This window comes from Octopus bimaculoides, chromosome 21 (genome assembly GCF_046866305.1).
Source record: "Octopus bimaculoides isolate indiv1 chromosome 21, ASM4686630v1, whole genome shotgun sequence".
Classification (NCBI taxonomy): Eukaryota; Metazoa; Mollusca; class Cephalopoda; order Octopoda; family Octopodidae; genus Octopus; species Octopus bimaculoides.
The window spans coordinates 38,063,209-38,078,765 of NC_142948.1; the positions used below are offsets into that span (position 1 = coordinate 38,063,209).

Here is a 15,557-nt window from a genome sequence, read left to right on the forward strand (position 1 = left end):
CGCATACAAGCACAAATACACACACATACATAAATACACACACACAATTATCATTCACTATCTCTCATTTACACACACACACACACTATCTTGCAATACCCCCCCCCCCCCCTGCACCAGTCCTTCCACCACATACAATAATGCTAAAACATGTCTGACAACAAAAGTAACTTACAGTAACAACAACAACAACAACGACCACAAACAATGATAGTGACCACATCAACAATAACAAACACCACCACCACCACCACCACCGCCGCCGTCACCATGAACAATATATAATGGAATCTATTAAATAGCCAGGACAATCAATAGCTTTAAATTAGGAAAAAACACTGAGTTAAGCAGAGAGGGAGAGAGAGAGAGAGAGAGAGAGAGAGAACAAAGAGGGAAATGTGTGTGAAAGAAAGGGGAGAATGAGAGAGAGGAGGGGGAATAGATAAACAAAGAAGAGGGATAGGGAGAGATGAAAGAATGGTCAGGTTTCAAGGGAGTTGTTTCGGAAGATTCTGTACAGCCATATACATATACTGAGATGGGTTCATAACAAATACACATATATATCCTAATGAACACACACACACACACACACACACAAATAGCTACCTGGAGAGATACACATTTCAATTCCTCCAGAACACACACACAGAATCCCTCACATTTGATCTAGCAAGTAAAAAACAAAACAAAACAAAAGCAAACCCATCAATGCAACCACACAAACGTATGCACTGGTATATCTTTACATACAAATGCATAACTGTTGTTCACCGATGCACTTAGTAACACAAAACGCACCTTAATATAATAATCACTCGTGAAATGCAACACACAACTTCATTATGTCTATGGTGACAAACACAAGAAAGAATACCCAATACCAAGCAGGTAGAATGTGTAGCGTTGTTTATTTAACATACAACCAGTATCCCATTAAAAACTTAGGGTTTCCTGCTAGGACAGTGAGTCTGGTGTGTTCTACGATAGTTGGGGGGGGGGCAGTGAAGTCATTCATACAACAAGAAAATGTAGAGTTGGTCTTATAGCAAGAAACCTAAGAGTTTGAAAGGTTTGCTGATTGCATTTCAACATTTTTCTTGTGGAAATTAAATATATTGATTCAAATCTTCATTATTTTTAACTACAAAATGCAGTTTTATAAAGCAATCTCACTTTTATTGTGGAATCTCCTGCTTGAAACTCTCTTTTTTTTTTTTTTTTTTTTTGAGATATGTCAAGTTTATAGAGACAATGTGATCTGCAGAAAATACCAATTCTATTTTTTGACAGATATTTAATATCATTAGTAGAATCATCATCATTATCGTTTAACGACTACATTCCATGCATGCATGGGTAGGATGGTTGACAGGAGCCAGCCAGGTAGAAAACTACCCCAGGTGAGGGTTGACCAATGCTTTGTGAATGAATTAGCCAGATGAAAACTGTGTGGAAGTCTTTCATGTGTGTGTGTGTGTGTCCTGTGTTTGTCCTCAGCTATAGCTTGACAACTGGTGTTGGTGTGTTTACATCCTTGTAGCTTAGCAGTTTGACAAAATAGACCAATAGAATAAGTGCCAGACAAAAAATAAGCAATGGAGTCGATTTGTTTGACTAAATCCTTCAAGGCGAATGCATACAGGCGTGGCTGAGTGGTTAGGAGCTTGCTTTCCAATCACCTGGTTCTGGGTTCAGTCCCACTGTATGGCACCTTGGGTAGGTGTCACCTACTATAGCCCTGGGCTAACCAAAGTCTTGTAAATGGATTTGGTAGACAGAAACTGAAAGAAGCCCCTCGTTTATGTGTGTGTGTGTGCATATGCCTGCGTGTGTGCATGCATGTGTCTTTCTGTCAGTGTTTGTCCCCAACCACTGCTTGGAAACTGGTGCTGGGGTGTTTATGTTCCCATGACTTAGCAGTTGGGCAAAAGAATCAGTATCAGGCTTCAAAACCAAAAACAAAAAAAGAGTACTGGGGTTGATTCATTGGACTAAAATTCAAAGCAATGCCCCAGCATGGCCGCAGTCTAATGACTGGAACAAATAATAAAGAAAAGATATAAATCTAGAGAGAGAGAGAGAGAGAGAGAGAGAGAGAGAGAATCTCCATGCAACTTGCTTGATTTGCAAAAACAGCAAAAAAAATCACATCCTACACACTTAAACAGTGAAGGCGACCCCAGGATAATATAGTCCTAGGTACACAATGTCTTACAAAAAAAAAAAAAAAGAAAAAAGAAAAATTGACAGGGTGGCCATAATTTGAATGTTGTCTGATCTAATCAGATGTATGTTCAGTTAGGCAGGATTTGTGTTAAACAACAACAAAAATATAGAATACACACACACACACACACAGAGATATGCACACACACACACACACACATCCAGATATGCACACATACACACACAATGCTCATCAATAATTCTATACAAAAATAGAGTTAACATCAACAAGCCGTATATAGAAATGACCAACAGCAAGGGAGAACAGACTAATGATGATGGTGGTGATGCTGATGCTGATGGTGGTGATGGCTGTGGAATGTGGTAAAAGATGATTCTATGGTGGAAGAATAGAGAGGGAGAGAGCGGGAGGGAGGGATTAAAAAAGCAAGACCATGTTGACATACAAAATAACGATTTATTTGCCACAGGGGCCAAATATGAAGAGAGGGGATTCTACAAGGGTTGTTTGCAATATGAGTGTGTGTGTGTGTGTGTGTGTGTGTGTGTGTGTGTGTGTGTAAAGTGGGGGGAATAAAAGGGGAGGAAGAAAAATGGAAAAGATTATGAAATGATGGCATCCATAATATACAGAGCGTCTGAACACATGAACGATGCAGTCCCCCTGATACAGAAGAGCCTCTGACTAGGCCCAATTAAGGAACTCTACAGATCCAGGATTAACCAGATGACCAGAAGTCTGAACCTCTGCCCTGCTGTTATTCTAGAATAGGTCCAGTCCACCCTAAGGATAAGGCACATGGCTGCCAACAATTTGGAGGAAGGGAACAGTCGAACATGCTGAGACTCAGTAATTGACTGGTACTTTTAGTCGACCCAAAAATGGTTGGAAGCTGAATCCGGTGTTGGCAGGAATTGAATTTTGTAATTTAAAAATCTCGTCCAAACTGAATGAGACACGAAGTTGGTATGGGCAGGATTCGAACTTTGCACAATATTATACAAAAGATCAGGAACCATAAGAAAATAAGGGATTCTTTCACATGTACAAAGCTGTGTATACACAAATGCATGTACACACACATGCACGCACACACACACGGGCTTCTTTCAGTTTCTGTGTACAAAATCCACACACAAGCCTTTGGTTGGCTTGAGGTTATAATGGAAGATACTTCCCCAAGGTGTCATGCAGTAGGATTGAACTCAGAACCATGTAGATGGGACACCACAGACAGACGTTACAGAGTCACTCAAAGGCTGAGAGTTTTGAGTCTTGGTGTGCCAATACACGAAGCGCTCCGTCCCCGAGTCACTAACTTTTGTCGATAATTAATAAAACAATATACATACATAGATATAAGTCACACACACACACACACACACACACACACACACATTTAATATGTATACACGACACACACACAAACTCCTTTCACATAATCAATGTACACAAACACAATAAAATAAACGGATCGCTATCGATTTCGACTATGAATATTCCAGTCATTCAATCAACTTCTTGTAATTGTAATGTAAATGGTCGGGTATCCCACGGACACATGTACCCATAACGTATTACTTAATCAGAATCAACATGACGGGGTGTGATCAAAGACTAGCCCTGTTTGAATTACGAGTACCATTCATCAGACGAGCTTTCCACATTGCTAAATTCATTCGCCCTATGGCCTCCGTCAATCATTAACGACCATGGGCGAACGTCCTAGTTGTCCGCTCAACTGAAACACTGTTGTCTGATGTAGAAATGGCAGTGTCTACAACATAACTACATTTGCGAGTTCTCGCTCCCGGGGCTGTTTAACTTGTGTGTGCAGTTCTGTCTCTCCAATAAAGGGGAACCGAAAGGGCCAAAGTTGGGCAGTATGGTAGGGAGGTCAGGTAGTTGCCCATGCAATGCGTAGCCCATCTACATGTCACTGATGGATCCAAAGGAATAATAGGGCCAGTACTGGAATAATCATTAAGCAAAATAAGTGCGTGCTTAGGGCATCAAAGGAGGCGGCGTCGGTGACGGGGACACCACAGAAATGGTAAATGGTTTATGGCACAAAAGAAATTACTTTAAACTTCCTAAAATCACATTCGAGATGCTTTGTCACATCTAAGTATAGAAGCAGATGTGTTACGTAAGATTAATTTTGAGGATTTGATAAAACATGTTGCAATTAAAAAAAATGTAGGAGAAAACTTAACGAATTCAAATAAAGTGAAGATATAAAACTAGTAAACATTATTTTCCATCTTACTGTTCGTTTTGTTTCCTTTCGAAAAATGAAAATTTATTTTCTGATTTAATGTTTATATTTTGAATTACATATATGGGATGGAGGGGGGACACACCAAAATCTTTTAAGGGCTCTATGGGTCTTAATCCGGCACTAGCATTGTCACAGGAATTGCTAGACGAGATTGTAGACAATGTCAACAACCTCAGTGGCTCCGACTCCTGATTTTATACCTCTAAGTTTACTCCCGAAGCCTATTCCATAGGTGGTTATGCAAAGGCAGCAGAGGTTTGGAATAAGGGTTTCCCTTCTGCTAGATGGGTTGCCCCTACATCCGAGCTAACGAGTTCCATCTACCCACTGACTTATTAATTAACCCATAGCTGCGACCCTATCAAGTGCTGCTACTACTACTAGGGGCCAGAGTAAACCAGGGACAATAGTAGCTAAGAGGCGGTTCCAAACTCCCCAAAACTCTGGAACTCTCTAACCAGGGTCCCAGTTTAAAGTCATACCCAGGACATATTGTAAAAAAAATAATGTCAAAAATGTCACCAAAATCGAACCCAGAACCCCATGAGTGCGAAGCGAATTTCTTAACGACAAGTTCATGCCGGCATGCATCCGCACACACACACACACACAGCAAATACACGAATGTGTCGAGCAAACAAGGGACCCCTATATTGTCGAAATGCCAGAAAAAGCAGTGAAATCTACCTCAAATCGTATGTTTAACGTACGAAATAAAGGTTACATTAGTCAATGTGGTTCCTAAAACAGATACTTACTTAACAAGGCGGGATTGTCACGATTGGAACACATTCGATCGTTCGTCTGTTCGATCAAGGTTGACCTGGCTAGACAATATGTACACAAAGAGAATATATAAATGCATACATACATACACTATACACATACTTATATAAACAACACATACATCAACACAGACACATCAACACACACACACATACATACATACATACATAAAGACACACACATACATCAGACATACATACATCAACAGATACACACACACACATACATTAACAGACACACACACATCAACACAAACTATAATTATGTAATTGTGGTTTGTTGTATATGCCTGTGTACGTATGTGTGCTTCTGTGTACACACACACATACATACACCAAATATAATTTTGTGTAGACACAAATAGAATTACATACACAATACACATACATGCAGATAGATAGATAGATACAATACATAGACAGATGTGTACAGAGAAAACAATACTTACACTTACATACAATATATATATACACACATGGATATGTGCATCAGTATTATACACACATCCATACAGAGAACACACACGCGTATCCACACTTAAAGAATACACACACATCCACACTTAAGAGAACACACACACACACCTGACTTAACTAAAGGGATTCTTACGTAAGCTGAGAATGAAGAGAAAAAATAAAATTAACGAGGAAGGATAGGTCATTATTATTATTATGTTATATCATTCCTATTTCTTCCTGAACAGGATTAAGTGAATAATAATAATAATAATGGTAATGATAATAATTTCTTTTATTAATAAAAATATTTTTATTATAATTATTATTTTTAACAATTTACTTTCTACAGACATGATGACCGAGATTTATAGTCGAGGGAGAAAAATGAGAAATATAACGTTGTTTAGGCCCATGTCAGCTGAACTGGAACGGATTACAAGCCAACCGTGTCCATCTCGTCGTTTAAGGATATGTGTGATTTGGGTCTCTCATGTGTTCTTCCTCTGATTTTTTTTTCCTTTTCCGTTTTGAGATGCTAAGGATTTGCAGATGGAGGGAAATTTAGCTGCTATTTCTAGCAAGTCGAGAGACCGCGTAAAGATTCTCTCGGATGTTGTGATGATCATGCATTTCCCGAGTAGATTGGTGGTAAAGCAAATGAGGTGACACGCTTTTCTTGTATCGGCTATACAGTGTAAACCTAAAAAAATTGTACATAGTGCCCCAGCATGGCCACAGTCCATTAACTGAAACAAATAAAAGTATGGTGTGTGTGTATATAGATATGTATATCTGTATAGGAGAGAGAGAGAGAGAGAGAGAGAGAGAGAGAGAGAGAGAGAGAGCGAGAGATCAAATCCCGCTTGGGTAGACTTTGCTTTTCATCCCTTCCGGGGTCGATACAATAAAGTACTGTACCATGCCGTTATCGGGATAGGGAATCGAAACCGAGAAGTAGACAGAAGGTGTACATTAGAAAGACTTAACATATTCGATAAGGCATTTTAGACATGAATGGAATTGTAACAGAAGAGAATACAAACATACAACCCCCAATTTTCTATTTATAAATAGTTAATATACATGTATACATATAGAGTCAGGCAGAGTATATATATATATATATATATATATATATATATATATATGCGCGCCACACACATTAAATCTGTTATTATAAAATATACCACTCAAGCCTGAAATTGTAGTGCAGTACCTACGCGAGAAATTATTATTATTATCCTATAGAAATAGTAATGTAAATATATAGTTAAGTGCAGTATGTTTCTTACAATTAAATGTGTGTGTGTGTGTGTGTGTGTGTGTGTGTGTGTGTGTGTGTGTGTGTGTGTGTGTGTGTGTGTGTGTGTGTGTGTATACACACCGTATTCTTTTTTTTGTAAGTGGTTCTATTTAAGCGCTGAAAATGAATCGGGAGGAAAAAAACGAATGAATTGAATTGGTATGTGAAAAAAAAAAATTTGAAAATAGATCATGTAGCTTATTTCTTCATTACTTACAAAATGTCACGACGAATTCTGTCCGTGTCACTCCAGCAAAATGTGACAGTGCTTAGTAGAAACCGAAATTCGTGGTGAAAATGGGTAAAAATTTCAATTTACAGGTCGGTGGTTAACGGTTATAGATGTTCTGTTTTAAAGAATTGATACAAGAAACACGCCGAGGAGGTGGAGGAAGGGACAAACTTGTTACTGCACCGCACAGTTGCCTTATGTTTATTTATTTATGTAGTAGTGTCGCTATTGATAAGGAAGGAGAGAGGGGGGGAACCGGCCAGCAACGCGGAATAATTTTATTGAGGAGAACTACGTTTCGCTATACACCGTCTGTCATTGACATCCAAAACATTTATTAAGAAAACATGTCTTCATCGTCTCTGTTCTGTTGTCGGTTCCTTCGGCTGTCACCTTCTCTTCGATGCTCTGATTCTTTCGTTGGCAATCGCTTCAAGTCATTCTTGCAATTCACTCCTGGGATCCGTAATTCTTCACAACTCCAAGGTTAGATCCTTCTCACATCACAAACTGTTGCTTTGAAACCATATTCTTCATCGCATCGCGTTTCTCTATCAATTACCACTCGGTCGGAATTATTATATTCGCCGATGTCCTTGAGGAAGAATAAGGGGGGGGGGGGCCATCTGTGAATATTGTGCGCGAAACGATTCCATTTCCACTTCCTTGCAAGTTTTAAAAGTTTTGTACTCCCGTTATTAAGAAGCAATCAATTAATTATTAACTTAGTCCTAATTAAGAGAAAACTAATTGGACTTTGAATTAGTTTTCTCTTAAACCTCGGACCATTGTTATTCTAATAATCTGAGGCATCTGGACCGAGGCATCTTCCTTTGCCTGTGATCGACTTGGTGAAGCGGTGAGTTTTGGGCAGAGACAAAAAAAAAGTTAAAATTGCTTAACCTGTCACGTTAGTGCTTCTCTCCTGGGAGAGTAATGATATTGCATCTTATCAAATTTGTGGTTTTGTATTAAAAAACGAAAAGCAATAATTACCAGGACCATATATGTCCAAATCCTTCCAAGGTCAACACCGCCTTTCATCCTTTCAGGGGTCAACAAAATAAAGTAAAGTACCAGTCAAGTACTGGAGTCGATTGACATCCTCTTCCCCAAAATCGTTGGCCTTGAGCCTAAATCATAAACCATTATTGCTAGGAACGCAAGTGACAAGGGCTGTTTAAGGAGATAAATAAACCCTGGCAGTCGATCGGAATTAACAGACTGCGTCATTCACCCTCTTTTCCAGCCTAACCTCTTTATTTATGTTCTGAAGGAAAGTAGGGCCTTAAAAGAAAGCAGAAATCGTTCTTATCTCTACGACTTCGTGATTTTGTACGTGTGTGTATTTGGAAGGGACAAGGGTCAAAATTGTGGAAATAGGCCATAATCAACTGGTTTTCCTTGTAACTTCACGAATGCACATTATACTGTACACGCATGAACACAAAACACACGAAATGAAGGGAGGGAGAGAAAAAAAGAAAAACAATAGGTGTATATACTAGACATTTCGCCTTTATTCAGTAAATACTAGAGTAATTGGAGTGTGTGAGAGAGAAAGAGAGAGAGAGAATTGATTAATAGTTAGTAAAGTAAGTCTAAATCTTTAAAAAAAAGTCAAAATGGTTTGTTAACAGCCAAGAATTCGGTTAATTAAAATTGGAATTAGATATGCTTCAGTGTAGAAAAATAAAACTGATCTTTAGCAAGCGTGGTGATAACTCCAGGCGTGCTCCAATCTTATGCTTTATTTAATTGGATACGGCAGACGGTATCTGTGACCATCGACCTTTGTAGATCCACCGACGTTTGGTTCAGTTGATGACGCTTGTTGGAATGGAATTTTTGAGGAATGCATTGAGAAAAGTGTTTAGTAGGAGGTCTGGGGTAGGGATAACGAGTATAGAAGAGATAGGGAGGGGATTCTGGTGGGCGACATAGATAACCAATTTGGTGAGATAGAGTTCGTTGAAGGGGCAACAGAATAAGGCAGCCTAAAAACAGAGCGTGACTGGGTTGGTGTGACTTGCTTAATCAGCATTTTTTTAAATGTTGGTAGTGTGTGTATGGAGCGGGGATCAGTCACCAAACTGGGGTTATGCTGGATCACTGCTTTTCAAAAGTTCTGGACTGTCATATCGACCCCCAGAACTTAATTCAGTCTGATACTTTTATTTATCGAATCGCCAAATTACGGGTTTTTTGTCATAACCACACTAGTGCACCCCGCCGATTTTGTTTCCTCATAACTTTCAGAAAAATGGATATTTTTTAATAAAATTGTTTACAAATACGCTTCAGATGGTGTAGATTCCGATTATGTCGGAATTTGTTGTCAAAAAAAAATGTTTTCCGCAGGTGGAGAGGAATTTCGGATAATTCACACGAGTCCGCTTTGATTTTTTTTACAGATACCTTTCAGAGTGTATAGATCACGATTAAATCAGAATTTAATGGTTGGCTCGTACACATACATAATGACACAACACATTTTTTTCCGAAATTTCATGTTTCATTTCAAGTTTCATACATGTGATATTCGTACGCATGTGTACGAGTCCACCAATCTTTTTTCACAACAAACAGAACCAAATTCTACCCCCAAAATTAGTCCACCCTGTTATAAAACCACTATAAATGTGACTAAACATACGATGCAATAAAATGTGATGCTTCAATTCTAGGAAATCCTGCTAACCTTAAGAGAGCAACTAATTTTGATAAACGCATTTTGGTTTGGCATAAGAAATATAAATCTGTTGAAGATGTCCCTGAATACATTTCGTGAGTATATTCCATTTTATTCCAATGTTTACCCTCATCCCTACCATGATATCTCGCTATCCTCTTCTTAACTATGCTGTGTTAACCTCATCTTCATCCCTTCATGGTGGTCTGAGCTTAGTTTCAATGTGGTTAGCAAGATTGCTTGCTAGGCTGCAATTTATAGAATTGATTTGCCTTTGGTTGATCTGAAAGTGGCAAAGAGACACCCGAAAAATTTTGCAAAGCATAGATCTATGGATGTGGTGTTTCAAATGTGACTCTCAGAGTATCAGCAGAATGAAATGTTGTCTTTCAGTAAAGAAATTAACATCCCAGGGCTGCAGCATGTATTGTGTAGTCAGTATATTTCATACATTTGGCACAGTCCAACGCAGAGAAATAAATAATAAATAAATAACAAATGATAGGTGGTATAACAGAAGTAATGCACCCAGAACAGTCAATATAAAAAGTGTGCTGTATTATATATTTGGTTACACACTCAATGAGCAGAATGAGAACCTACTCCACTTTATCTTGATATCCAGCACTTCACTGTGATATCCTGTTTTCAACGCTACTGTGATATCTAGCTCTTAGTAACCTTATCATGATATTCAGCTGTTAACTCTCTTTTGTCCAATTGCCCCCCTCTCTGTCTGTCTGTTTCTCCCTCTCCTTCCCCTCATCCACTCTTGTAACCTCCCCGACAGTATGCCATCTTTTTCTTGTCCTGTTTACTGTCTCATCATTTATATTCTGCTGCCCTGCACTTTCAAACATCCCCTACTCTCCTCCCCTCTCTCCTGGCACCCCCTATCCCACTCATTCCCATCCCCCTCATACTTTTGAGTCTACACTGACTCCTTGTCACCACTTAAATACAGTAACAAAAGGGTTAATGAGTCACTTAAAAACAATTGGGGTGAAAGCATCAGGTGTGCTGTTGACGAATTTCAGGAAGCATGGCTATGGAAGTTTTGAAGGATATAGTGTCCTGACTTCTAATAGCTGATGTGGGTAGTTAATCTTGTAAGTGTATCCATGAGTGTTAGGTGTATGGGATTCAAAAAGGTGCCTATGGTTGTTATTAGAAAAATAATGGATAATCTTGTGGGTGTCTACCAAATCAGTTGCCAAATGTATGAGCTTTAATGTGTCCATGTCCAGGGAAGCAAGGTTTTCAGAGTATGGTTGAGGCCTGATGGCGAGTCTTTATCTGGTTGATATATTCATAGCATTGTCAGCTTTTTTTTTCTTGGATTCTCAGTTTTTCTTAAAATAATGTGTTGTTCTATGCTATCTGCCCTCATAGCATGACCAAATTTTTATTTATATTTTTATTCTTTATTTCAAAATTTCACAATCAATAGCTGCCAAAGTTCTCTCAGATTTCATTTGCTGCAGTATTGACCTGTTTTTTTTTTCTTTGTTCTTTTCTTTCCATCCATAATAGTCTCAATAATCTTCTCCATCTCCATTTTCCAAATGCACCAGTTTCTGAACTGTCCAGCTCTTAGAGCATCCATACATCATAACTGGATACCTCATTGATTTTATCTCTCCCTCTCTCTTTGTCTCCCTCCTGTCTCTCTCTCTTTGTCTCCCTCCTGTCTCTCTCTCTTTGTCTCCCTCCTCTCCCTCTCTCTTTGTCTCCCTCCTGTCTCTCCCTCTCTCTCACATAATTTTCTATAGTCCCATCATGGTAGCCTCTCCATAAGTTCTTTTAATTTCATTCAAGTATTCCCCTCTTCGTCATTTCTGGTAACCTTGAATCCAGTGCATGTGCACCTGTGCACATGCATGCTACACACAGACACATATATGATAGGCTTCCACACATTTTCTGTTTACTAAATTCATTTACAAGGCATTGGTCTGGAACTATTAGTCTGTTATGCTGAACAACTAGTTACAGGAAAGTAAACAAACCAACACCGTTATCAAGTAGTGTTGTATGTCAAACACATGCACGTACACACATACACACACACACCATTTAATATACACAGTATTTAAATATGAGCAACTAATAGTTTCATGCTTTGGAAACACAATGATCCAGCAGATTTATATATTTTACCTTGTGTCTCCAAGCAATTCTTTCAGGTGAGAGCCTGAAGATTACTTGGAGACACAAGGCACAATATATCAATCTGCTGAATAATTGTGTATGTTTCCATGACATGAAACTATTAGTAGCTTATATTTAAACATTTAGCATTGAAACTGGCCATGTCTGGCCTCAAGTATTCTACCTGTTTAATGTTTAAACCAGTTAGATCCAGCTTCTCACCCCTACTTGTCAATGTCATTCTAAAAATATACAATCACATCTTTGAAATCTTGAAGCTATGAAATAATGCATGATTAGTTCAAAACAATGTGCGTAAATAAGGATTATGTTAGACAGAATAATCTGAATGCTAAAGGGTTAAACCAGCCAGATCTGGCCTCTCACACTTACCCTACAATGTCATTCCAAAAATAAACAATAAACAATAACATCATCAAAATCTCAAAGCTGCAAGATAATGCATAATTAATTCAAAACACTGTGAATGGATAATTATTAAATTTGACAGAAGAATTTGAAAGCAAAAGAATTAAATACAGCATATAACCAATGATATTTATCTCTCACTGGAATGGAGTGCTTTTTTTTTTTTGTTGTTGATCCTACTTATATCAAGGGGCTTCCAAATTCATTTGCACAAGGCATCTGTCCTGGGCTACAGTCAAAAACATTTTCCCAAGGTGTCATATAGTGGGACTGAACCCAAAGCCACATGGTTGCAAAATGAATTTCTTTACCACTCAACAATGCATGTTATTGTTTTGTTTGTTTGTTTTTATTATTATTATTATTATTATTCGGTTCTGATATTTGTTTCTTTTCTCTCTCTCTCTCTCTTTTAGGATATCAGTGATCAACAAAGCCAAGGACTGGAGCCGTGTCTATGTCAGCCTCTGCATGGTGGCTGTCACCATTGTCCTTTGCATCATTGTGATGTACAGCGGGAGACAGGCTGCGAAACGGGGCGAAGGAGTGTCAAAGACCAACATTGAGTGGCACCGCCAATATAATAAGAATAATAAGGAAGAAAAGAATGGAGATGAGACCAAGAACTGAGACATATTTCTCCTTCTGTCTCTCTCTTTCTCTCATACACACACACACACATGGTTTCATGTAGAGGCATATACACAGGGACACAAACAAGCACATGCACTTACACACACACTCACATAAACCACCCCACTGACAATCAATATGGACTAACACACCCACAAATACATGCACACACACACACACACACGCATACTTAATCATGCAAACACGTTTTCATTCTTGCTCCCCAAACAACCCTGCATATATACACCTAAACCGTATGCTCCTTCTTCCTCCCACCACACACACACACACAAATGCAGTGCCCCGTACTCATATATATATCACATGATCATGTGATTGAGCAGACTGTTGAATGTTGTTATACATCGCTAGTCACAATGCACTTTGCATCATTTTAGCTTTCTAATGAGGCCACCCTACTGACTAAGTCAGCAGGCCAAAATACATACATATACATATATATATTTATATACATACACGCACACACATACATATACACACATACAGGATGAACCAAAAGTCACACACAAAATTCAATATGTTCTGGAATTGTCAATGACATGCTTCAGTTTTTCTAAAATTAAATAAAACAATTTAGAAATAAAATAAAATAAAATGAAATTTATATTTTCTTTAAAAAAAAATGCAAAAAACCACCCAAAAAGCAAAAAATATCTAAATAAATAAAGTTGCTTCACATGGCCTTAACACTGATGGCTCCTCTCAAAGAAAGAACTTCACAGCAACATAAACTAATCAAATATATATATATTGGAATATTAGTGCTATCCTGCCTCTTTTACCAAAATATTGACTGTAGATATGTGACCACATGAATGAAAGTAAATTTGTTAACTGAAGTCACTCTTGTATTTTGTCCTTTTATTATTTTTATTTTCCTTGTTCTCTTTTGTCTTCCATTTTTCTTCTTCATTTTTGCTTTCTTTCGGCCATTTTCTAATGGCTTCTATCATTTGTCTTTATCTGCTTCCTATTCTGTCTTGTTTTTTCATGTCATCATTTTCTTCTTATCGTCATCACCACCACCACAATCCTTGTTCTCATTAAGGTGGTGAGATGACAGAACTGTTAGTATATCAGACAATGACATTTTTTCCAGCTCTTTACATTGAGTTCAAATCCTGTCTAGCTTGCCTTGGCCTTTCATCCTTTCTAGGACCACGGTGGGGGTTAAATAAAATAAGTACCCTTTGAGTACTGGAGTAATTGACTAACCTGTCCCCACTTAAAAAAGTTACAGGACTCATACCAAAATTTTGAAATCGTTACTTAATTATCATTAAGGCAGTGAGGTGGCAGAATCATTAGCACTTTGGACAAAATTGTTGGTGTCATTTCCAGTTCCTTATGTTCTGAGTTCAAATCCCACTGAGGTCAACTTTGCCTTTCATTCTTTTAAGTCAATAATATAAGTACCGGTTAAGTACTGGGGTCAGGGTATTTGACTAGCATCATCCCCTGTTAATTGCTGGCCTTGTACCAAAATGAGAAAGAATGATTATTCTTTTCTACCCTAGGCACAAGGCCCGAAATATTTGGGGGAGGGAGCCAGTCGATTAGATCGATCCCAGTACACAACTGGTACTTAATTTATTGACCCTGAAAGAATGAAAGGCAAAGTCAACTTTGGCAGAATTTGAACTCAGAACGTAAAGGGGGCGGGGTGAGGACTTTCGGAAAATTCACATGATCCGATTTTTTCCCTTATAACTTTCAGGAAAACATTTTCCCCACAAATTTCTTAATAATCGTAATCTGTGCCATTTGAACGGTATTTCTATAAAATTTCATTAATATATATCCATTTTCCTGAAAGTTCTGAAGGAAATATCAGATTTTGTGAATTTTCCGAAAGTCCTCTCTCCACAAACCCCCGAAAATTGCGCAATTTTTGCTTCCATTTTCGTTTTTTACGTCCAGTAGGCTAGCTTTTTTTTTTTATTTGTTTTTCGTAACCGGGCTTTGAACTATAAATGAACCAAAAAATGTTGGTTCCTCGAATTCAACGTATGAGTCTGAAGGAAAGGATTTTAAAAATAAAAGAAGCTGCCTGCTATGAAGTCACAATGGGGACAATCGCGACTTTTGGTTTTGCCTGGAATTGGACAAATGTGTCAGTTAATTGCAGGATATAATTCTTTTATTGTTCTGCTTCTCCAACTCAGTTTGGACGCATCAAAACGTAAACGTGACAATATACGTATAAAGGGAAATAACTCGGTTGTCTTTTCCTGTTCAAGCAATATTTTAATTTTTAATGACAACCTCTAAAAACAAAGGCAACCTGCGGCCCGCGAGCCTTTTCTGAATGGCACGCCAAGCGAAGAATTACATTCAATTTCTTTCGTTTCTCTTTTTTTTTTTTAAGTAGTGCTGCCAG

General features: G+C 38.2%; 2 protein-coding genes across 3 annotated transcripts in view; one reads left to right on the plus strand and one right to left on the minus strand.

Moving 5' to 3' along the window:
* LOC106877793 (zinc finger-containing ubiquitin peptidase 1) overlaps positions 1–7,395 on the minus strand; it is a 24,238-nt gene extending 16,843 nt beyond the window's left edge. The window contains exons 1-2 of one of the 2 annotated variants that reach the window (XM_014926803.3): positions 7,237–7,395; positions 5,231–5,299 (exon numbers count right to left, since the gene is read on the minus strand). The gene's annotated coding sequence lies outside the window, so the exon portion shown is untranslated. The remainder of the gene's footprint in view (positions 1–5,230; positions 5,300–7,236) is intronic. The other variant, XM_014926802.3, reaches the window with a different exon arrangement.
* A 118-nt stretch (positions 7,396–7,513) lies between these two features.
* LOC106877795 (UPF0389 protein CG9231) lies at positions 7,514–14,020 on the plus strand. The gene is made up of 3 exons (XM_014926806.3): positions 7,514–7,737; positions 9,939–10,038; positions 12,940–14,020. Exons 1-3 carry the CDS (start codon positions 7,599–7,601, stop codon positions 13,151–13,153), a joined length of 453 nt encoding a protein of 150 aa, XP_014782292.1. The 5' UTR covers positions 7,514–7,598; the 3' UTR covers positions 13,154–14,020.
* The last annotated feature ends 1,537 nt before the right edge of the window (positions 14,021–15,557 follow it).